The 23958-nt window shown below is 46.2% G+C and overlaps 1 protein-coding gene across 4 annotated transcripts in view; it reads right to left on the reverse strand.

Moving 5' to 3' along the window:
* The window catches only part of DEUP1 (deuterosome assembly protein 1), a 67343-nt gene that overhangs the window by 14651 nt on the left and 28734 nt on the right, over nucleotides 1-23958 (reverse strand). For 2 of the 4 annotated variants that reach the window (XM_083499617.1, XM_083499618.1), the window contains exons 8-12: nucleotides 22617-22762; nucleotides 19587-19692; nucleotides 13600-13797; nucleotides 9316-9515; nucleotides 7512-7616 (exon numbers count right to left, since the gene is read on the reverse strand). In XM_083499617.1, coding sequence (XP_083355743.1) covers nucleotides 7512-7616; nucleotides 9316-9515; nucleotides 13600-13797; nucleotides 19587-19692; nucleotides 22617-22762 — 755 coding nt within the window. The remainder of the gene's footprint in view (nucleotides 1-7511; nucleotides 7617-9315; nucleotides 9516-13599; nucleotides 13798-19586; nucleotides 19693-22616; nucleotides 22763-23958) is intronic. The other 2 variants (XM_083499619.1, XM_083499620.1) reach the window with 1 other exon arrangement.

A 23958-nucleotide genomic window follows, 5' to 3' on the forward strand; every position in this document is an offset into this window, starting at 1 on the left:
GACTCTCAAGAGTCTCCTCCAACACCATAATTCAAAAGCATCAATTCTTCGGCGATCAGCCTTCTTTATGGTCCAGCTCTCACTTCCATACATCACTACTGGGAAAACCATAGCTTTAACTATATGGACCTTTGTTGGGAAGGTGATATCTCTGCTTTTTAAGATGCTGTCTACGTTTGTCATTGCTTTTCTCCCAAGAAGCAGGCGTCTTTTAATTTTGCGGCTGCTGTCACCATCTGCAGTGATCATGGAGCCTTAGAGACCAACTAAGTTTGTTCTTGGTATGAGCGTACATGTGCATGTATCTGAAGAAGTGTGCATGCACACAAAAGCTCATACCAATAACAAACTTAGTTGTGTTAGGATATTTCCGTTCCACCTTAAAAGGGAGCAGGCTTTTGTAAGCAACAGAGTCTGCGCATGTCCTATTCACAGGATGTTTATGCTTGCTGTTTTTCCTTTCGTTCTCAGTCGGCTCAGACACGCTGACAGAATGGACGTGTTTTCTTTTGTTCTGTTAAACGCTAAATAAAGTCTGTAAATTATGCTCTTCTGCTCTTCTGTGATGCAAGCTTTCGGCTGCGTTTCTGCTGATAAAGAGGGTGCACCAGCCTAGGAATGTGGCTAAGAATTTCCAAAGGCTTTGTGCCCCTAACTGTTGGATCTGCGTGAGTACGGGAGGCCGATGGACGTCCAGAACTCCAGCTTGGGGGCTCATGATGGACACTATCTCCCTGGCAGTTTCCCAACAACATGGTTTCGGGCCCAGATTCACGGCACCTACAGGAGAGTAAAGCTGCAACAGACTGCGTTTGAGGTATGAAGGGGGGAAAAGCGAAAGAAAGGGACGGACGCTTTTTCTGTTATACCTCGGCAAAGAGCCTTTGAACTCCGGCAAGGCTTAATTGGCCTGGGAGCCGAGCCAAAGAGTTCGTGATTAATGAGCTGCCAAGATAAGGAGTCTTTCAAGTTAAAATAGACTCACGGCTACTGCCAAAAGCTGAAATGGAGTTTTTCCAAGCTTCTGGAGATGCTCAGTCCCTTAAGTTGGATGGGCAGAATTATGAACCCTGGGCAAAATGGTGTGAGAGTTTACTGCGTCAGTTTGGGGTGTGGCATGTTGTTTCTGAAACCCCCCCAGTTCCTCTGACAGAGAAATGGAGATCAGCTGATTCGAGAGCGATTGACATAATAGTCCTATCCGTATCTCTTGAGGAAATTAAGACGCTGGCTGGCAACACCACTGCACGTGCAATGTGGTCTGCTTTAAAAAAAGCTCACAAGCCAATAATCCCAGCCCAGAGTTTGACTGCATCGGAGGTCCTAGCTGTTTCCCAGAATGCGAATGAATGCAGGGATGCTGAGGGCACCAGTTGCAAGCTGCAGGGGGAGCTGACCGTCACGTCGTCCCAGGCAGCATTCCAGCCTCCAGGGGGAGCCAAGGAGTCGGCAGCTGAGAGCTCTGGTTCTCGTGAGAACCAAGGTCATCGCCTTTGCAGAGGCCGGAAAAGCAAAGGTAAACAGATGTCTACAGATGGCCAGGAGCAGAGGGAGGGTGAAGAGCCCGCGCAAGAGAATAACAAAGCATTGTTTTCTGGCACGGCTTCACCAAAGGCTAAAGGCACGTCTGCTGACCAGAAGCAGGGGGGCAAGCTGCAAAAGCCCACGCCAGTGGAAAGCAAGGCGTTGCTTGCTGGCACAGCTTCACCAAAGGCTAAAGGCAAGTCTGCTGGCCAGGAGCAGCAGGGGGGCAAGCTGCAAAAGCCCACGCCGATGAAAAATAAGGGTTTGCTTGCTGTAAGGACTGCTCCAACAGCCAAAGGCAGATTTATTGTGGATTCAGGTGCCACCCGCCACGTTTCCAAGGATCGGCATCTCTTTATCTCCTTCAAGCCTCAGGAAGGTGAGATCCACCTGGCTGATGGAAGGACGTTGCAAATTGCAGGAGAAGGGACTGTGAAACTTGCAAGTTTGCACACAACCATCAGTGGTGTACTATATGTTCCAGGCGCTGCAAGCAACTTGTTGAGTGTCCCGCAGCTTACTGGGCGTGGTTTTCAGATTTCCTTCAAGAGGAGCGTCTGTGTCATCAGTAAAGGCAAAGAGGACTATTTGCATGCAAAGTTTATGGATGGTTTGTTCCATATAACTTATGATGACACTGTTGTTGTATCTAATGCTGATTCTTGTTGTGTTGCACAAACTAACAAAGTTCTTCATGCAGGTTGCATTCATGATGCGCATCGAAGGTTTTGTCACCTCTCTTGGAAGGCACTGGCCAAAATGCCAGAGGTGGTTGAAGGTTTGAACATCAAACCCTGTAAATTTCACATGAAATGTGTATCTTGTGCAGAGAACAAGGTGAAGGTTGCTCCAAAAGGCAAGGAGTCTAGCAGGCAGGCTTCCAAACCCTACCAGCTAGTACATGCGGACCTGGTTGGGCCACTTGCGCCCTCTTTAGGAGGAGCAAGGTACTTCATGATTCTGATTGATTCTTTTTCCAGGTACATTCATGTGTATTTGCTCGAACAGAAATCGCAAGCGTTTCCGAAGTTTAAGGAATTCTGTGCTTGGTTGGAAAATGTGCACGGTAAACGTATTTCTTGTTTTTTTACTGATCGGGGCGGGGAGTTTACTTCTCAGCAGTTTGAAGCTTTCCTGACTGAGAAGGGAATCCAGCATGACATGTCAACGCCCAGATCGCCATGGATGAATGGGCTTGCGGAGAGAGCAAATCAAACATTGCTGCAAGGAATCAAAACCTTGTTGCATGATGCCAATCTCCCTGATAAGTTTTGGGGGGAGGCTTTGGGGAATTTGGTTTACAGTTATAATCGCAGATTGTCATCACCCATTGGTTGTACCCCCTATGAGAAGATGTTTGGCAAGAAACCCAACACCAAACACATGAGAATCTTTGGTTCGGACATGTGGGTACGCACACAACAAACCAACAAGCTTGGGAAGCGTGGGGCACATGGTTTGTTCATGGGGTACGAAAAAGGTGCATACAGGGTATGGATGACTGACTCTAAGTCCATAAAGTTCACAAGGAGTGTTGAGTACAATCCTAAGTGGGGGGAAAATGTGGGAATTTTCCAGAGTTACCCAGAGGAGGATGAAGGTGATGTCAAGCAAGCAGCTAAAGATGAGAAAGCTGCTGCTGATGAGGATGAGGATGATGATGATGATGATCAGAGTTCGGATTCCAGTTCAGTGGGCGGCGCTGCTGCTGCTGCTGGTGTCAGTGACAGTGACGACACAGCAGACTACCAGAGCGCAAAGGCCTCGGTCAGACCATCTGATGCATCTGACAATGAACTGGAAGAACCACTGTTCACCATTGGTCACTTTTCTCCTAAGAAAGAGGAGATGAGTCCAGAAGACTTGCGTCTAGTACGCAGATCTGAAAGGGCGACCAAAGGCAGACCTCCAAAGAGGTATGCTGATGAGTTTGCTAAGACAGCAACAGCTGTTCTTAGTAGCTCAGAGAAGGTATGGGAACCTTCAAGCTTCAAAGAGGTTCAGGAGTTAACCTCTAAAGATGCTGAGCCTTGGCTTAATGCCATGAAGGCTGAAGTTGATTCCTTGAACAGGAACCAAACTTGGGAACTGGTACCGGTAGTCCCAGGAATGAGACTGGTTGGCAGCAAATGGGTCTTCAAGGCCAAGACAGACCAGAATGGCAAGGTAGTCAGACACAAAGCCAGATTGGTTGCCAGAGGTTTTTCACAGGTACCAGGACAGGATTACCACGAGACCTACTCACCCACAGTCAAATATGAGAGCATTCGGCTGATGCTCAAGGTCGCTGCGGAGGAGAAACTGCATGTTTCCCACCACGACATTAATACAGCTTTTTTGTACGGGATTTTGAATGAACAGCTGTTCATGCTTCCACCTGATGGGATGGAGATACAGAAGGGTATGGTCTGTAAACTGCGGAAATCCTTATATGGTCTTAAGCAGAGTGCCAGGTGTTGGAACACAAAACTCACTGAGACATTGCTTTCTCTAGGTTTTCACCAGGGCAAAGCTGATCCATGTGTGTTTGTCAAGGAGGAGGGGCAAAACAAACTGTATTGTTTATGTTTTGTTGATGATCTTCTGATGTTTTGGAAGAATCAGGCTTTTTATCAAAGCACCCTAGCTCAGCTGAAGGAGCACTTTGACATGAAGGATCTTGGTGAGGTATCCAACTATCTTTCTCTGCAGGTGGAGAGGGACCAAGCAGGTAATTTTCTGGTACACCAAACACAGAAAATTGCTGATGTGTTAACCAGGTTGAATTTGGTTGATGCAAACCCAGCAGACACACCGATGGTGACAGGTTACCAGGTAGACAGTACTGCTGAAGCGTTTTCTGACACAACGCTATACAGATGCATTCTAGGCAAGCTGAATTTCATTGCCAGATGTTCAAGACCTGACATAGCTGTAAGCTGTAATCTGCTTAGCAGACATGCCAACAATCCTACAGTTCAGGATTGGAAAGCTCTGAAGCGCATAGCCCGCTATTTGAAAGGGACTATGCACTACAGGCTGAGATTCACCAGTCAGAAGACTGGAGGTCTTGAAATCTTTGCAGATGCAAGTTTTGGAAGTGACACCACGGATGGTACAAGCACTTCTGGAGTATGCTACATGTACAACCACTGCCTGTTTGACTGGTTGTGCAAGAAGCAAACAACAGTGAGCCTAAGTTCCTGTGAAGCAGAACTCAATGCTCTGTCATTTTCACTCATGGATTGTGAATGGTTGATGCAACTGTTTAAGGACATCGGGGTTTCTGTGAAATGTCCTATACAAGTGTATCAAGACAATAGATCGTGTTTGGCTTTGCTGAACTCCGAGAGTTGCAAGCAGAGAACCAAGTACTTGCAGATTAAGCTACATCGTGCAAGAGAGTGTATTCAGAAAGGACTGATTCAGGTGTCCTACATGCCAGGAAATGAAATTCCTGCTGATCTGTTGTCTAAGGTTGTTAACAAAGAACAACTAAAGGTTTATGTACAAAAGTTGCAATTGGGTGAACCACAGGTACAACAGGTTACACGGAAAGGGGGAGGATGTTAGGATATTTCCGTTCCACCTTAAAAGGGAGCAGGCTTTTGTAAGCAACAGAGTCTGCGCATGTCCTATTCACAGGATGTTTATGCTTGCTGTTTTTCCTTTCGTTCTCAGTCGGCTCAGACACGCTGACAGAATGGACGTGTTTTCTTTTGTTCTGTTAAACGCTAAATAAAGTCTGTAAATTATGCTCTTCTGCTCTTCTGTGATGCAAGCTTTCGGCTGCGTTTCTGCTGATAAAGAGGGTGCACCAGCCTAGGAATGTGGCTAAGAATTTCCAAAGGCTTTGTGCCCCTAACTGTTGGATCTGCGTGAGTACGGGAGGCCGATGGACGTCCAGAACTCCAGCTTGGGGGCTCATGATGGACACTATCTCCCTGGCAGTTTCCCAACAAGTTGGTCTCTAAGGTGCTACTGGAAGGAATTTTTTTTATTTTGTATGGGCTTTTTTAGTTTTGAGAAAAAGCAAGTAAGAGGGGAGGAGACATGACAGAGGCATAATAAAAAATATGCACCGTGTTAGAAAATGCTAGAATCTGGGGTCATCCAACGAAGCAAAAGGTTGGAGGATCCAGGACAGAAAAAGAAGCAGCCTGCCTTCATACAGTAAATAAACTATGGCATTGGCTATCACAAGATGCAGTGATGGCCACCAACTTGGATGGCTTGAAAATGAGATTAGGCAAATGCATGGAAGGCAAGGCTGTCTATGGCTATGGCTCAAGATCGCCAGCCTCAGAGACAGTGCTGTTGGCATCCAACTGGCATGGGAGAAAATGATGGAGTGTGCCATTGGGGGTGAAGTCAAACTGTTGGAAGGTTTCAGCGCCTGCTGTGGCTGTAGAGACCAATATGGGAGAGACATGTTTTGTTGCAGCTGGGGCAGCTGGAGGTATCTAGCTGTGCTGCTTGCAGATGCACCATGGTGTTTCTTCTCTGTGCTCCTCCCAGCAGTCATTCTGCCTCTCTTCACTGCTACGGATGCACACCCTGACTGTCTCCAGGCACCGAACATGCTTGGAATGTGGGCTTGGAAGAGCACATCTTTGTTTGAGACTCTGTCATGCCACATGATGCCCAAAATCTTCCTGATGCAAGCGGAAGGCATTGAGGTGTCACTCCTGGAGGTTGCAAGTCTCTGATGACTCACTACACTAAAGCAGCATGCTCAACATGCAAGCTTGGTAGACCTTCATCTTGGTGCTGGACGTCAGAGACAGTACATTTCTGTTTAACAGCTGATGGGGCAATTGTATGCAGTTTAACAACTGGGAGAGGGCAATTGTGCTCACGTGCTGCTTGTGAGTGTGCTGGTCCCGGGGGATTACCGTGCGGCGTGGTCCAAGTCCAGTCCGAGGTCAAGGGTGTGGTATGGAGGCTGTCCGTCAAGGCAGAAGCGGGGTCCAAGGCAAGGAGTCGGGTGTGGTCAGGAGCTCTGGCAGAAGAGCAGGACAGGGTGCCGGCAGGAACAGGTTACCAACGATGTTGCTCCCGCAACCTGGGACTGGGCTGGCTGGCTTTTATCTACCCCGAGGCACAGGGCGGCCCCGGTCCACAGGTAACTCGCCTCCCCTGGCCTGGAGGCGAGCACTCCTCCTGCGAGAACATAGTTCCCTCCGCCTCTCTGCCCTGAGTCTCTGCAGCTCAGGAGAGGCTGGAGGGTTACCGGACCCAGAGGCAACCTCACCTTCCCCTGACGGGGCTGAGAGTGGAGCACCTGCAGGCAATGGGTCCTTGAGCACCTCCGGAGCAGATTCAGCTGGTGTCTGCTCCTGAGGATCTGGCACAGCTGAGGGCCCTTCAGATTCAAGCCCCAGCCCCGGCTCAGCTAGTCCTGTGCAGGCTGGGATTCCTCTGGTTCAGCCTCTGAATCCGATTCCCAGGCCATCACAGTGAGCTTCCTACTGGCATGTGCTTGGTCACTGTGAAACCAGAATGATGGTCTAGAGGTGGGTCCTTGTTCTGATCCAGCTGGGCTCTTCTTGTGTTTTTATGTCACCCTTTTCCTGCCTTGAAAGAAACCCATTAACGGAGAGCCGCTCAAGAGGGGGCAAGGCCCCCGTTTCTCCTTGGCAGAGGTCTAGAGCTGAGCAATCCCATCAAAGATGCATTTTCTTTCAGGTCATGTAACCCATTACGATCGCATTATAATTGTCCCCCGACTGTTGTGGAATGTCCTGCTCCCTTGGTTAACGTATGAAGGATAGCCGTGTGCTCAGCTTCCCTGGCTTGCTCCCTGCTATAACGGATATAATTGCAAAGGCACTGTCAGACAGAGCCTCCCAATAAACTACAGTGTCCTGAAGTGTCATTAGAGAAGAGCAAATGGGGTCAAGCTCACTTTCAATACGCTGCCATCTCCAAAGCAGAGGGGATGAGGGAAGGATGGAAAACAGACACATAAACCATGAGGCTCTCGGACATTCATTATAACACCTCACCGTAACAGGCATTCTACAGATTGTGGAGGGACTCCCTTTTCCTCCTGAGATGTCCTATCCCTTGGTGAAAGAATTGTTTCCCAACTCTCCATTTCCAAAGAAGAACTGCACAAGACGGCAGGGCACAAAAATATTTTTTGCATGTTGAAATCTTTTATTAAAGTTTTTCATGATAAGAGGATAGAGAATGAGCAGGAAGAAGAAAGGAAATAGAGAAGAAAAAGGAAAGGGGAAAAGAACAATAAAGAAAAATAAAAAGGACTTCTGATTTTCCATTTCATAAGAAAAAGGCATTTAAGACATTCAGTCCACAATGACTAATAATAATAATAATAATAATAATAATAATAATTTATTGTTTATACCCCACCCATCTGGCTGAGTTTCCCCAGCCACTCTGGGTGGCTTCCAATCAAGTGTTAATACAGCATTAAATATTAAAAACTTCCCTAAACAGGGCTGCCTTCAGATGTCTTTTAAAGATAGGACAGCTGCTTATTTCCTTGACATCTGATGGGAGGACGTTCCACAGGGTGGGCGCCACTACCGAGAAGGCCCTCTGTCTGGTTCCCTGTAAGCTTACTTCTCACAATAAGGGAACCACCAGAAGGCCCTTGGCGCTGGATCTCAGTGACTGGGCTGAACGACATCTTCTCTACTTTCTGTTAAGCAATATTTCCTTTAAATCAAAGCATCTCAAAATCACTCATTTCCTTTTCCCATGAAAAGTCCAAGAGGACTTTCCAAATTATTACTCCTAATAGTAAATGTCAACTGAGCTTCTTCTTTAATATCAACTTGACCTCTGGTAATTCCCACCACCATGCCTCCATACTGAGTGACAGCAGTAAATTCTTCCGCCTGTATCCGTGTTAGTGTCTCTCTGCTGTGATCGCATATTGAAACAACATTCCTTAATTGCAGAGCACAAAAATATTAAGTACAAAACCCTGTTAAGAACTGTGTGGCATGGAATGTTGAGAGACTGACATTTCTTTCCACTTTCCACGAATTCTCCAAGTGTGGGCAGGTGACACACATGCCAAGTCTGCCTCCGGTATCCTAGGGCATGCTGTGCCCACCTTCTTGAAGTCCCTGACAGTCCTTGTGCATAGCAAGGCTAGCACCTTCCCACCCTCCTCAGTTTTACAGCTGCAAAGGAGAACTGTGTCTTAGATGCTAGGATCCAGGCTGCTGATGCTGATGCTAAACAGCTGCTTCAAGCTAGAGGCATATGGTTTAGCTGTTACTGGAAAGAGAGAGTTGACCAGGTTGACCATTTGGCCAGCAAGGCACCTCTTATGTCAGGAGTCCCCAAACTAAGGTCCGCGGGCTGGATAAGGCCCGAGGGACTCGTTTATCCAGCCCACGGCGACCCCCGCTGCCCACTCTTACCGGCACTGCACTGTGTAGCTGCCCACTTCTGGGTCGGAGGAGCACTGGAAATAGCTTGTGCACATGCACAAGCGTTGTGCGCATGTGCAAGCATTGTGCGCATGTGCAATGTTATTTCCTGTGCACATCCGGGTCGGAGGAGGCCCGTGCACATGCACACAAGCTATTTCCGGTGCTCCTCCAACCTGGAAGTGCGCTGGAAATAGCGTGTGCACACACATATGGGCATGCGCTCCCCGGCGCGACTGGCGCTGGAGACACCAGCCTGAGGCACGGTAAGTTTGCTGAGCCCTGTCTTATGTCAATTGCAGAGCAATTCCCCTCCACCCGCCATGAAGACGTCAGAGAAGAAAAAAGAATAGCTACGGAGAGACAAAGTGCAGTTATTTGTGTACTGTCATGCACCTACCTCTCTTCTTTCTCTTCCACTTTTACTGCCGTCTGCTTGGCACAATTTCTTCCAAAGTACATAATGGGGTTCACTCGCAAAGGCATTTCTTTGTCCTTTGGCCATTTCGCAAGGTCATTGCGTAACATTCCACTCTCGCGCTCCAGCTTATCGATGGAATCGGAATAGGCCGCGTGTTCTTTCTTGGACAAATCTATCATCTGTTGAAGGAATTGTTTTGTTTTATGTTTCTTTTTTTTATAAAAAAATTCAGTTTGTTTACAACTTCATCATAATTGAATTCACACAATTCAACAAAGAAACAAGCACGGGGCAATATTTTCACCGCTTATTTACCATATGTAATCATACAGCATTTATTGTAAATGATAACCCTCACAGAACTGCCTCCAGAAATAGCAAACAAGACAAATGGGTAGAAAGGATAATAGCCTGTGTAACACAAAAAAGCACCATATTACAACTGCTCAATGAACCCTGCAAACTGCGTTTTCATTTTCTTTTTTTCAAATCACTCAACACATTTGAACTGCTTGCCTCAGAAGTCTTAAAGAGGCACTGAAGACATCCTTAGCTGCCAGAGTTGTAAATATTTTCATTATAATGCTCCCTCAAGTTATGCTTCCGGAAAGGGAGAATTGTAGAAAAATGCTGAAGTTGTAACTACATAATTCCTTCAAAACCTTTATGTATAAAATTGCAATATCCTCGTGTCAATGAGAAAAATTGCCTTAAAAGTGCTGACTAAAAAAGCATAACCAATGCCATGTTAAATATTTTGGAGGCGGTTTATTAAGGAAACGGGAGACATGATCCCACTGATTAAAACAGAGCAAACTCTCACACACAAACTTTCCTCTTCCATTAAAAAGCAATGGGACTTTTACAAAATGTTTAATTTGCTTAGTTGCTACAAAGTTAAATCATAGATTTGCAGTGACACTAAGAACTACAAGGGGAGATGGTTTTTCATGGGATGGGATATGAAATATGCAAGGGACACACACACACACATATATATTTATTTTGTAATGCAATGAACTCTTCACACCTCAGTGGGAGTTAAAAGAGGGAAAAAGCTCAAATTTTGCTCTCACACACTCCATTATCATTCAGCTGTGCTGGATCCGAACTTCAAGCACTTCGTATAAACAGCCTAATTCACCATACACTTAAACTGGAATACTTGACTATAAGCTGATTTACAGCACAATCCTAAGGATGTTTATTCAGAAGTTGGAGCTTGATGGAACTCGCTCTCTAGAGTTTAGAAAGTATGTTTAGGATTACAGCCTCCATCCCATTTACTTCAGACCTGAAGTCTCTCTCGTAATAGGCTTGTGGGTTTTTGCATTCCTTAACAAAAACAGTTCTTCAGATAAAACATCTTTGCAGGTTTATCTGATCACTGGGGCTTTTATTGAATGGCAGTTAAAAAAAAGGGAGACATGAATGCCAGCGGGCTCTCCAAAGTGATATTACTGGCTGTTAAGGACAAATATAATATTTTGAGTCTGCATTTCTTTTCCAGGTTGAAAAGCACTTGATGGTGGAGACAAGGGTTTATTCCCATATTTCCCCCTTGATTTATCAGAGAGGTAGAAGCTGTGACCCTCCATATATTGCTGGACCCCATTTCCCATCAGCTACATCCAGTATATCATGGAGCGTCTTTTACCAGCTGAAGTTGATACCCCAGTTATGTTCCTATGTGGATGGGGATAACTTGGGCTTAGTCGTTTTTCTTGTTCCACCGTTTTTATCGAATAATGGCTCTTTCATGATGGATTGCTTTTTAACATTTTACTGTAAGTTGTCTAGAGCAGGGGTCAGCAAGGTTTATCTTGCCTGGACCGGATCGGTCCCGCAGAGATCCCTCTGTGGGCCGGATTGTGCGCGTGCCCACAATTTGCGGCGCCTGCGCATGCACAGACGCGATATCCAGTGCCTGCGTTTGTGCAGATGCAATTTCTGGTGCCGTGGAAGCAAGTTCCTGTGCCGCGCTGCACCGGCTTAGCACAGCACGCGAGCGGCTGGCTTGGTTCAGGGGCGGCTTGTAGGCCGGTCAAACGACCTCCGTGGGCTGCTTCTGGCCCATGGGCCTTAAGTAGCTGACCCCTGGTCTAGAGGATGCGCCAGCAGTGCTTAAGAAATTGAATTAACCAATTTTGTTTTTGTTATTACTACTAATCATAATCATCATACAAAATTGTATGATTCTATTTATGATTATATGATTCTATTTGCAGATGATTCACTGCAGATAGTGATAGCAGTCATGAAATTAAAAGACACCTGCTTCTTGGGAGGAAAACAATGACAAACCTAGAGAGCATCTTAAAAAGCAGAGACATCACTTTGCCGACAAAGATCTGTATAGTTAAAGCTATTGTTTTCCCAGTAGTGATGTATGGAAGTGAGAGCTGGACCATAAAGAAGGCTGATCGCCGAAGAATTGATGCTTTTGAATTATGGTGCTGGAGGAGACTCTTGAGAGTCCCATGGACTGCAAGAAGATCAAACCTCTCCGTTCTTAAGGAAATCAGCCCTGAGTGCTCACTGGAAGGACAAATCCTGAAGCTGAGGCTCCAATACTTTGGCCACCTCATGAGAAGAGAAGACTCCTGGAAAAGACCCTGATGTTGGGAAAGATTGAGGGCACAAGGAGAAGGGGACGACAGAGGACGAGATGGTTGGTATTCTCAAAGCTACCAGCATGAGTTTGACCAAACTGCGGGAGGCAGTGGAAGACAGGAGGACCTGGTGTGCTCTGGTCCATGGGGTCACGAAGAGTCAGACACGACTAAACGACTAAACAACAACAACAATTTGCAAAGGGGGTTGGGAAGTTTAGCAGACGTTTCAAAAACTTTAAATGGAGGCCTTGAACAGCTCGGATTTGTTAATTAAACACACCACTCTGGAGTGCAGCATTCCAACGAACTAAATTTTTGTTTCAATATCAAGATGCTTTGTGTTTTCAAAAAAGACAAGAAGTAATCAGAATAAAAACTATCAAGTGTAAAAGATTCATGTAATATCCTCAAGCTTAGACACTGTGCGAGTGATTTCCTGTGGGCGGAATGGAAAATAAAAGCAAGTTTTGATAGACAAGATCAGTGGCCATTCTGCTGTTACTTCCCAAAGAGGCCCACCCAGATTATAAATATAAACAATTTATGTGATTTAACAGTTTCTTGGTGTGCTATATGCCCTTGATTTCCCCACCCTCTCTTTGAAAGCTGATTCAGGTACACTACACTCAGACACAAACACTTCAGCATGGTGTGGTCTTAGGCTGCAGGCCACGGGACGGACCCTGCTCATGTGGTTTTATGTTATTCCCGCACATGGTCCTGCAGGGTGGGATCACACTATGCTGAAATAGTTCCGACATATGGTTAGGAAGGCAAATATGTGTCAAAAGCAGCACTTCAGAGCACAGGTGGGGAACTGCACATTTAAATGTTAACACACACACACACACACACACACACACACACACACGTATATATCTATATGCTTCCATACACACTGCCTAGGCTTGCGCTCAGGGGAGGTCAATTTGGTGATGCTAACACAGATATTTGACTTCAAGAATGTAGCCGCGACTCCCCTTGCAATTTCTGGTGGTGCAGGAAGAACAGCAGCGCTGTTAATTGCTTATTAGCACAATTTAAACTGCAAGGTCTACAGGTGTCATCATGGGCATAGCCAGGGGTGCTAGATCCACAACTATTTTTGAAAAGCATTGAAAGTACTCAATTATCTGAGGTTCTCCCCTAGCCCCCAGCAGAAGCCTGATCCCCACAATGCCCTATTTACGGGGTATTTTTAATTGTGATTTTCCAAGAAAAGCTTGACAACTTGGATTTCCTTAAAAAATCTCAACAACTTTGGCTGCCCCCCCCCCCAAATAACAAAAATCCTGGCTACGTCCATGGGTGCCACACCCAAATAATCTCAACAAGAAATTCAGAAAAGTAATGCAGATCAGCAAATACTGCTAAGAAACTGCAGGTTATAGGGAAGAGACATGAGCAGGAACGTTGGAAAGATTTTCATGTGTATGCTAGGAGTATAAACCCCAGAATGCTTGGTTCTGTATGATAAGTGTAAGATTAGCGTTATGTCAAATGGTCTTATTTCCTGCTGTAGTCTTGTCCGCCCCCCCCGCCACTCCCTGCCCATATTCTATGAGGCAATCGCTTCCTTAAACGTCAATAGGTGCTAATCTCCGTAAGGACCAAATGACCTGTGCTGCTTTTTATTCTGTTTGCATACCTGTTGTTTCCCTAACATTTTCTCTTTTATCTCTAACTCCGTTTGTAACTGCCTTTCCAGTAGAGCAGCTTTCTCCATGATAGTTGCTATAGTAATCTCCTTCTGATGAAGCTCTTCTGTCAGGTCAGAGATTTCCGTCCTCATTCTTTCCACCTCAGAGCGATGGGACTGTTCTTCCTGATAAAGGCGGTCCCTTATCTGCAGTAAATAGGGAAGAATGAGCGCTGGCATTGCAGATAGCATCGTTTTTTTCACATACCACCAACTTTTGGGGTTCTCCGTTTCCAACACAGCAACCCTACCAGCCGTGTTAGCGATAGCGCAGAGATTTAGAAAGGCTTACGATTCAGACCAGCTTCTCTGTGTTTCAGTTTAGAGTTCACACTTTCCACCTCCTCTCTTGCTTAAACCTACATGCCAAGAATCATAGGAGCCAACTCTGAGCGGGCATGGGGGGCTTCGGCCCCCACAATAAAATATTTGAGGAGGCTGGGCCTCAACAAAGTTGATTGGTATTCCCATTCAAATGGGGTGTCATGTGATCAATTTTGCGGGGTGGGGCTTACCTGGGCCCCCACAGTCAGTGGCGTAGCATGGGGGGTGCAGGGGGGGCCGGCCGCACCGGGCACAACATCTGGGGGTTAGGGTTAGGGGATGCAAATCCACGGGTTAGGGGGCGCAAATCCACGGGTTAGGGGGCGCAAATTACTTGCCTTGCCCCGGGTGCTGACAACCCACGCTACGCCACTGCCCACAGTATTTTTTTCAAGTTGGCACCGCTGCCGAAAGGAAGTTGAGCGAAAGAAAATTTACCCACCAATGTTAATATACCTGGCAGTACAACCTCTGATATTTTATAACAGTGGCGGGGAATCTTTTTCAGACCAGGGGCCACAGTTCCTTCTATACAACCTTCTTGGGGCCACATGGCAGGGGGAGCGTGGCCAGAGGCAAAAGTGGGTGGAGCAACAAATGTGGTCAAGTTGTATCGTTGTTTGTAGCCAGTGGCCATTACGATATAAATATAAAATGAAAATGCAAGTTAAATTATCCAGGGAAGCAAACTTCTATTTGACAGAATGCCTGGTTTTAATAACTGTGTTGGGCATTTTATTTTCATAGAACCATAGAACTTTAGAGTTGGAAGGGACAATGAGAACAATCTAGTCCAACCCCTGCAATGCAAGAATCTATTGCTCAATGTGGGGCTCAAATTCACAACCCTGAGATTAAGAGTCTCATGCTGTACTGACTTGAGCTATCCCAGTTATGTATCTTGTTTGTTTGTTTTCTAATGGTTTCAGCTACACAAATAAATATTCGTAAAAAACGCAAATGTGTGAATCACAGAAAATGCGATGAACGTAAGTTTTTACTTTTGTACAATAGGCTAATACATTCCTAAATATCTTCTCAGAAGCTTACGAAAAGCTTGGCTTGTCACTCAACATCCAAAAAATCAAAGTGCTGCACCAACAAGTACAAAATAACCCCTCTGCAGCGCCATAAATCCAACTCAGTGGTGTAACACTGGAAAATGTCGATCACTTCTCCTGCCTAGGCAGTTATCTTTCCACAAGGGTCAACACTGATGCCGAAATCCAGAATCGCATGAGCTCTGCGAGTGCGGCTTTCTCCCGATTGAAGTGCAGAGTGTTTGAGGACTGGGACATTAGCAGGGAAACCAAAATGCTTGTTTACAAAGCTATTGTACTACCAACCTTACTGTATGCTTGTAAAACATGGACCACTTACAAACGCCACCTCCAACTTCTCGAAAGATTCCATCAACGGTGTCTCCATAAAAACTTACACATCACTTGGGAAGACATGCAAACTAATATCAGTGTACTGGATGAAGCAAAGATCACCAGTGTCGAAGCAATGATTCTTCAACATCAACTTGTTTGGACTGGTCATGTTGTGCAGATGCCTGATTACCGTCTTCTACTCTACTGTATTCCAAACTTAAAAATGGAAAGTGTAATGCTGGTGGTCAACAACAGAGGTTTAAAGACTCTCTCAAGGCAAATCTTTAAAAATGTAGTATAAACACCAACAACTGGGAAACACTGGCCTGCGAGCGCTCCAACTGGAGAACAGCCTTTACCAAAGGTGTCATGGGCTTTGAAGACACTCAAACTCAGGGCGCAAGGGAGAAATGTGCTAAGAGGAAGGCATGCTTGGCAAATCCACACAGTAACCAACTCCCGCCTGGGAACCTATGTCCCCACTGTGGAAGGACGTGTGGGTCCAGAATTGGCCTCCACAGTCACTTTGTTAAAGCCGTGTTTATGGAAGACAATCTTACTCGGCTACGAGTGATTGCCAAAGAAGAAGGAGGAGGAGGCTAGTTTCTAACACATTCCTCTTTATCTGCCACCCAGATGAACAAGAGGCATTTTCAGAGGTCAAGGACACATCCCAGCCAGTCAAAAACATTCAGAATTTGAAACAGCATGCAACCTGGGGAGATTTCAGAAGAGGCATGGAGGCACAGAGGTCCCCATTTTGCTCCCTGCCTACCACTGTTTTAAAACATTCATAGGATGAAAGTGGTTGGTAGGCTATCAAGCTGCATATATTGCCTTGTTGGTCCTTCACTTTACTGTGATCACCACACAGCAAACGCGACTTGTTCTGTTCTGTTCAGTTCTGAGCAAAATTGCAAAATGCCATTTTTGGCATTCGCGAAAACAGAAGGATATCTGCATCAGCAAACAAATGCTCAGAGTATGTTCCGTCAATGCTGTTGATGTCACAAAGTGTAACATTACACTGTCTGCACATGATGTTGACCAATTCATACCCTGGAGTGAGCATCAGGCAAGAAGTTGTATGTAGATTCCCTTCTGCACTCTTATTTACGGAGAAAATACAGACACAGGGACATCCTTCACCTTGCAATTCAAGGTATTCTCTTATCCCTGAGGTGAAGGGAGTGGGAAGGAGTTTGGGATAGCAAGCCCAGAAGCCCAGGGCCTACCCCCAAATTTTCTCCAAGGAGAATCCGGAGAGGCAAAGGAATTTTCCAAAAGGGCTAAATGGTTAGAAACTACTTATATCAGCTTTAAAAGCAGGTTGCAGGTAGTTACCGGAGTCTACTGTTCCCCCTCTAAGCAAGGAAAGTCAATAGTTAAAGTACCAGGTACTACCAGAAATAACTTTTAGCAGCTCACAAAAGAGAAAACATGATAAAAATAAATAAAGGCTATGCTGACATAGTGTTACCAAAAAAAAAAGCCCACTCTCAGAGAAAATAAGCTTGCCACTAGTGTTATTTAATGGGTTGTTCTATGCTATTAGCTTTGAAGGTCACATTTCCTGTACCGCTTCGCTCTCCCCCGAGAGTATAAAGAAGCTTGTGGGTTTTCATAAGTTTTCTGCCAATAACAAACAGCGAGATGCCAATAAATCCTCCTGTTTCTTAGAACAATACAGCCCTTCAGGATGCCAATATAAAAAGGATGCCAATCAAGCAACGTTCAGTTGTATTCTGTTTCCTTATGAATTGCCATTGATTTTCATTGCACTCTTACATGCAATTTGCCCCTCTGGCAATATTAAGGGTTACTGGGCACATGCTTCATACACGCTGGAGATGCGTTTCAAAGTCGCTAAGAACCAAGGATGTCTCTCGCCTTAAAAACTGATGGCTTTAGGAGGCGGGTGTAAGTGAAATCAACGCTCTTAAATGTTGCAGTATTTAAAAGCCCCGCCCCCCCAGTTCCCCAGGCAGCTGCTGCCCACTTGTGCCCTCCAGATGTTTGGATTACAACTCCAGACAGAAGAACTGTTATTGGGGGACAGGGGGCAGGCAGGTGTGGAGGACTCCCTGGTCCTGAATGGGGTAACTGTGCCTCTGAAGGACCAGGTGCGCAGCCTGGGAGTCATTTAGAACTCACAGCTGTCCATGGAGGCGCAGGTCAATTCTGTATCCAGGGCAACTGTCCACCAGCTCCATCTGGTATGCAGGCTGAGATCTTACCTGCCCGCGAACTGTCTTGCCAGAGTGGTGCATGCTCTAGTTATCTCCCGCTTGGACTACTGCAATGCGCTGTATGTGGGGCTACCTTTGAAGGTGACTCGGACTGCAATTCATCCAGAATGCAGCAGCTAGACTGTTGTCTGGGAGTGGCCGCCGAGACCACGTAACACCAGTCCTGAAAGATCTTCATTGGTTCCCAGTATGTTTCCGAGCACAATTCAAAGTGTTGGTGCTGACCTTTAAAGCCCTAAACGGCCTTGGTCCAGTATACTTGAAGGAGCGTCTCCACCCCCATCTTCCAGCCCGGACACTGAGGTCCAGCGCCGAGGGCCTTCTGGCGGTTCCCTCGCTGCGACAAGTGAGATTACAGGGAACCAGGCAGAGAGCCTTCTCGGTTGTGGCGCCTGCCATGTGGAATGCCCTCCCATCAGATGTCAACGCAATAAACAACTATTTTACTTTTAAAAGACAACTGAAGGCAGCCCTGTTTAGGGAAGTTTTTAATGTTTGACGCTGTATTGTTTTTAATATTTGGTTGGAAGCCGCCCAGAGTGGCTGGGGAAACCCAGCCAGATGGGCGGGTTATAAATAATAAATTATTATTATTATTATGTAATCCACATGGGCAGAGACCAACAGGCCTGGTTGGCATTCAGTGGGACTTGACAGCGTGACCTCGAACAGGCTGCAAAATTATCTGCGGCATGTAAGGCAAGTGAATGGATAGCTCAGTAGATGCTGATGACACCAAGGTTGCAGGTTCAACCCCCGTATAGGAACATCTGCATATTCCTGCATTAAAAGGCTATCCTCTGGGCCCCTTCCAGGCCTACAATTCTCTAAGAAGAGGCAGTTTGAGAAGCACCAATTCTGGCTGCATCCACACTTTCCATTTACTGCAGAATAGCCAAACTTTGACCACTTCCCTTTTTTACATCTGCGTGATGTTCTGATGAAGACATAAAGGTAAAGGGACCCCTGACTATTAGGTCCAGTCGTGACCGACTCTGGGGTTGCGGCGCTCATCTCACTTTATTGGTCGAGGGAGCCGGCGTACAGCTTCCGGGTCATGTGGCCAGCATGACAAAGCCCCTTCTAGCGAACCAGAACAGACCATGGCAACGCCGTTTTCCTTCCCACCGGAGTGGTACCTATTTATCTACTTGCACTTTGAGGTGCTTTCGAACTGCTAGGTTGGCAGGAGCAGGGACCGAGGAATGGGAGCTCACCCCGTCATGGGGATTCGAACTGCCGACCTTCTGATCGGCAAGCCCTAGGCTCTGTGGTTTAACCCACAGCGCCACCCGCGTCCCTTAAGACATACCCTGCCCATATTTTACCTGTTCAGCTTCCTTCCTTTCTCAGAGCTCGGAAAATCCAACTTTCTTGCTTTTTGCTTTTTTTTAAACACAAAAGCGACTGCTGTGCAGTCGCCCCAAGTGCAGACAGCCCGCTGTGCAGCTGTTCGATAGCTTTTCTGGCAGATTATTGCCTGCTGAAGCCAATTCCGTCTCTCACCTCTTTAGGAGTCCGTTTTATCCCTCTGGTTGGTTGGTTGGCACCCCTCTCTTCCCTTTCCAAACAGCATCGCCTTTATATTCTGCACCACCTTCCTTAAACCACAACAAGGATGGAGTGGGGCAGTAATTGTAACTGGGAGTGCTTCTCTCCCTCACCACAATCTCAATGAAAATTACCCCAGCCCCTGCAAAACACTCGGGGTTTGGGAAAGGCGGACTGCCCAGCAGGCAAAAGAAATGTGTAAAAGTCTGGAAGTAGAGTTGTTATTCCACTTCCAGCTTTAACAGCAGTGACTGGATGCTGATAACACTGACGGCACATTGGAAATACACTTAGAACACTTGCATTAATCTGGAGAAGAGAGATCTGAGACCCACAGTTAGCCCAGAAAGCTTCTTTCTCATGCGCCAATGCCCTTCTGCAGCCTGGATCATAGTTTTACCTCAATTGTGACCCACGGAATAAGATCAGAACGTACCTGGTTCAGCTCTTTCTGCTGATTTTCCTGCTGTTGTTCCAAGGCAAGAATCTGAGCTTTTTTTACTTCCAGGTCCTTGATGCATTGCGCATAAGCTGACTGAAGTCTAGAAAAAAGAAAGAAAGAAAGAAAGAAAGAAAGAAAGAAAGAAAGAAAGAAAGAAAGAAAGAAAGCTATTACAAGTCCAGTTTCCCCTTTTTAAAAAACAAACCAACCCAAATTTATTGTTTTATTATATGAAACACATTACATTATGTTTATATGACGCTACACATAGTGTAGTCATTCCCAAACTGTTTTTAGTAAATACCAGTGTGATGAGAGGGTGAAAAAATTGTAATTTTTTAAAGAGGTTCCTACAAGTTGCTTCTTCCAATCAGCGGCCACACTCAGGTCAGTGGACTCAAGATGGAAACCATTCAGGACATAAAGAAAGAAATGTGCCCCCAGTTTTAAGTCAGGAAGAAAGTGTGCTTCAGGCACCAGCAATTTTGAAAAAACTAGGTTGGCAAGTATTGTATACACTTTACAAATAAATTATTAGACTGGGTTGGGGGTGGAAGGCTGCTGTTGCAAATACGCTGGCAAGGGAGCGAGTCCTATGGAACACAGTGAGACTTACTTCTGAGTAGCGCGGTAAGATTGTGTCCCACTGAACTCAGCCCAAATGAGGAAACTTTGCAACACACTTCGGAAACCTATGGCTGGTGCAAGCTCTTGGCTATGGGGGGACCTTGGGCAAGTCCTCAGTGGGCCCACTATCTTCTCTGTCTCATTCATATACAGTGGTACCATGAGTTAAGAACTTTTTTCATTCCGGGGCCTCCTGCTGCCACTGCGCCGCCGGAGCACGATTTCTGTTCTCATCCTGAAGCAAAGTTCTTAACCCAAGGTACTATTTCTGGGTTAGCGCAGTCTGTAAACTGAAGTGTGCCCGAGGTCCCCCCCCCCATATATATAATTTTTTCAAATATTTTCACAATAACCTTCAAATCAAATAATTACAGTATTACATAAGCTTACTGCCCACCCTCACCTCCACAGCGTTTTTACTGAAACCTTTTCTACTTTGTTATATTTTTATCTATTACACAAAGTTACTGTCACAATTATTTTGCCATTTTTCGTTTGCTGCTTTTCTTTCGACTCCTGCCCGCTGTCATGTTATTTTTAAAGTAGTCCATGAAAGCCCTCCTCATTCTTCTATAAAAAGTTCCTCATTTTGATCTCTTATTTTGCTGTCCGCTTTTTGCCATTTCTGCATAGCCCACTACTTTCAAAAGCCACTCCTCCTTTGCTTTCTCTCTCTTAAAGGTAAAGGGACCCCTGACCATTAGGTCCAGTCGTGACCGACTCTGGGGTTGTGGCACTCATCTTGCTTTATTGGCCGAGGGAGCTGGCGTACAGCTTCCGGGTCATGTGGCCAGCATGACTAAGCCGCTTCTGGTGAACCAGAGCAGCGCACAGAAAAGTCGTTTACCTTCCTGCTGGAGTGGTACCTATTTATCTACTTGCACTGGTGTGCTTTCGAACTCCTAGGCTGGCAGGAGCAGGGACCGAGCAATGGGAGCTCACTCCATCGTGGGGATTTGAACCACCAACCTTCTGATCAGCAAGCGTTTAACCCACAGCGCCACCCGTGTCTTAGGTGGCCCAAACTGCAGCATCTCCCAGAGGCAGAGGGAAGCACCCGGCTCCCACACCTTCTCCTTGCTCCATTGCTGGTTGTTTATTCAGAGGGCAGGCAAAATGGCAGCAACATTAAGGACAAAGAGTAGCAGCAGCTAGGCTCTCCAGGTGTTGGCAACAGGCCCCTTGCTGGGTCATGAGCTCTAACAGGGGTTCATCAGTGCTGATCCCCAATAATGGCTCTGGCTTGTAACCTTAGGCTCCCTAGGCATTTGGCCACGAGGAAGAAATAACAAGCATTCAGCTCCTGCCCTTTAAATGTAGTAAAATGCCCGTACTGGCATCACACTGTCAGGTGCCCTGATGTGAACACAAAAAGCAACCTTAAACAACACAGTTCAGAAGCTAATTATTTCGAGGCCGAGTGCTCGAGGTTCCCAGTTATCTGCATAATGCCAGACCCCTTCGGTGAGCCACCGTCGCGCATGCTATCAAACAAAAGGTGTCACAAAATACATCTATTAAACTGCCCATCCCTATCGATCAAGCTGCAAAAAAAAGGAGAGTTCAGGGCTCTCTTGATGACAGCTTTCCCTCCTATATTTGAAAGTTTATTAAAAGCAAATTGCTTGTTTCTTTTATAAGTAAGAACCCAAAGAGAAAAAGGGGACAAAATTATCCTGGTCTTCCCATTCATTTGTGTTTGGGGGGCACCCCAAATCCATCCAAGGTGGTTGCCCATCCAATTCAACACGGCATGTGTAGGAGAACTTCCCACTGTAAAGGTAAAGGGACCCCTGACCATTAGGTCCAGTCGTGGCCAACTCTGGGGTTGGGGCGCTCATCTTGCTTTATTGGCCGAGGGAGCCAGCGTACAGCTTCCGGGTCATGTGGCCAGCATGACTAAGCTGCTTCTGGTGAACCAGAGCAGCGCACCGAAACACTGTTTAGCTTCCCGCCGGAGTGCTACCTATTTATCTACTTGCACTTTGACATGCTTTCAAACTGCTAGGTTGGCAGGAGCAGGGACCGAGCAACGGGAGTTCACCCCGTCGCGGGGATTTGAACCACTGACCTTCTGATCGGCAAGTCCTAGGCTCTGTGGTTTAACCCACAGCGCCACTCGCGTCCCTTTTTGTACTTCCCACTGTACCGTGCCTATATTTATAACAGGAACAGTGTGCATTGCTATGCACGTCACTATTTTTTGGCAAGTGTAGCAAACTTATATTGAGTCAGACCAATGGCTGATGAATCCGATAAAACCAATGGACCGGTTTATCCATTTCAGTGTCTCTGCTCTGAGCAGGTGTAATGTTTGCTGTCACCACCCAGAGGCACTCACTCTCACGTCAACATGCACCGATTCACGCAGGGGAGACCTGTATTGTAAATACCTACTTCACACGGCTTTCTTCGTTATTTTTATACTCTTCCATTTTGGCGACTTCATTGCGCAGCTGCTGGCACTCCAGTTCGACCATATTCAAGAGATCCTCGCGTGACTTCAGTTCGTTTGTCACTTGGGCGAGCCTTGCTTCAATATTCTGAACAAAGACAAAGAAATGCGTTCAAAATAGCCTACCCAGTTGTAAGGATATCATTGGGCACAATGCAGTGTAGAGATAGGCTTGGAACCTGGTGTTTTGGGGAGTTCCATGCAGAGACTGCTTCTCAGTCCCTACATAGAATCATAGAGTTGGAAGAGACCACAAGGGCCATCGAGTCCAACCCCCTGCAAAGCAGGAAACACCATCAGAGCACTCCTGACATATGGTTGTCAAGCCTCTGCTTAAAGACCTCCAAAGTAGGAGACTCCACCACACTCCTTGGCAGCAAATTCCACGGTCGAACAGCTCTTACTGTCAGGAAGTTCTTCCTAATGTTTAGGTGGAATCTTCTTTCTTGTAGTTTGGATCCATTGCTCCATGTCCGCTTCTCTGGAGCAGCAGAAAACAACCTTTCTCCCTCCTCCACATGACATCCTTTTATATATTTGAACATGGCTATCATATCACCCCTTAACCTCCTCTTCTCCAGGCTAAACATGCCCAGCTCCCTTAGCCGTTCCTCATAAGGCATCGTTTCCAGGCCTTTGACCATTTTGGTTGCCCTCCTCTGGACATGTTCCAGTTTGTCAGTGTCCTTCTTGAACTGTGGTGCCCAGAACTGGACACAGTACTCCAGGTGAGGTCTGACCAGAGCAGAATACAGTGGCACGATTACTTCCCTTGATCTAGATGCTATACTCCTATTGATGCAGCCCAGAATTGCATTGGCTTTTTTAGCTGCCGCGTCACACTGTTGGCTCATGTCAAGTTTGTGGTCAACCAAGACTCCTAGATCCTTTTCACATGTACTGCTCTCAAGCCAGGTGTCACCCATCTTGTATTTGTGCCTCTCATTTTTTTTGCCCAAGTGCAATACTTTACATTTCTCCCTGTTAAAATTCATCTTGTTTGTTTTGGCCCAGTTCTCTAATCTGCCAAGGTCGTTTTGAAGTGTGATCCTGTCCTCTGGGGTGTTAGCCACCCCTCCCAGTTTGGTGTCATCTGCAAATTTGATCAGGATGCCCTTGAGTCCATCATCCAAGTCGTTGATAAAGATGTTGAATAAGACCGGGCCCAAGACAGAACCCTGTGGCACCCCACTAGTCACTCTTCTCCAGGATGAAGAGGAACCATTGATGAGAACCCTTTGGGTTCGGTCAGTCAGCCAGTTACAAATCCACTGAGTGGTAGCA

The sequence above is a fragment of the Podarcis liolepis genome, assembly GCF_965112155.1.
Source record: "Podarcis liolepis genome assembly, chromosome: 4".
Classification (NCBI taxonomy): Eukaryota; Metazoa; Chordata; class Lepidosauria; order Squamata; family Lacertidae; genus Podarcis; species Podarcis liolepis.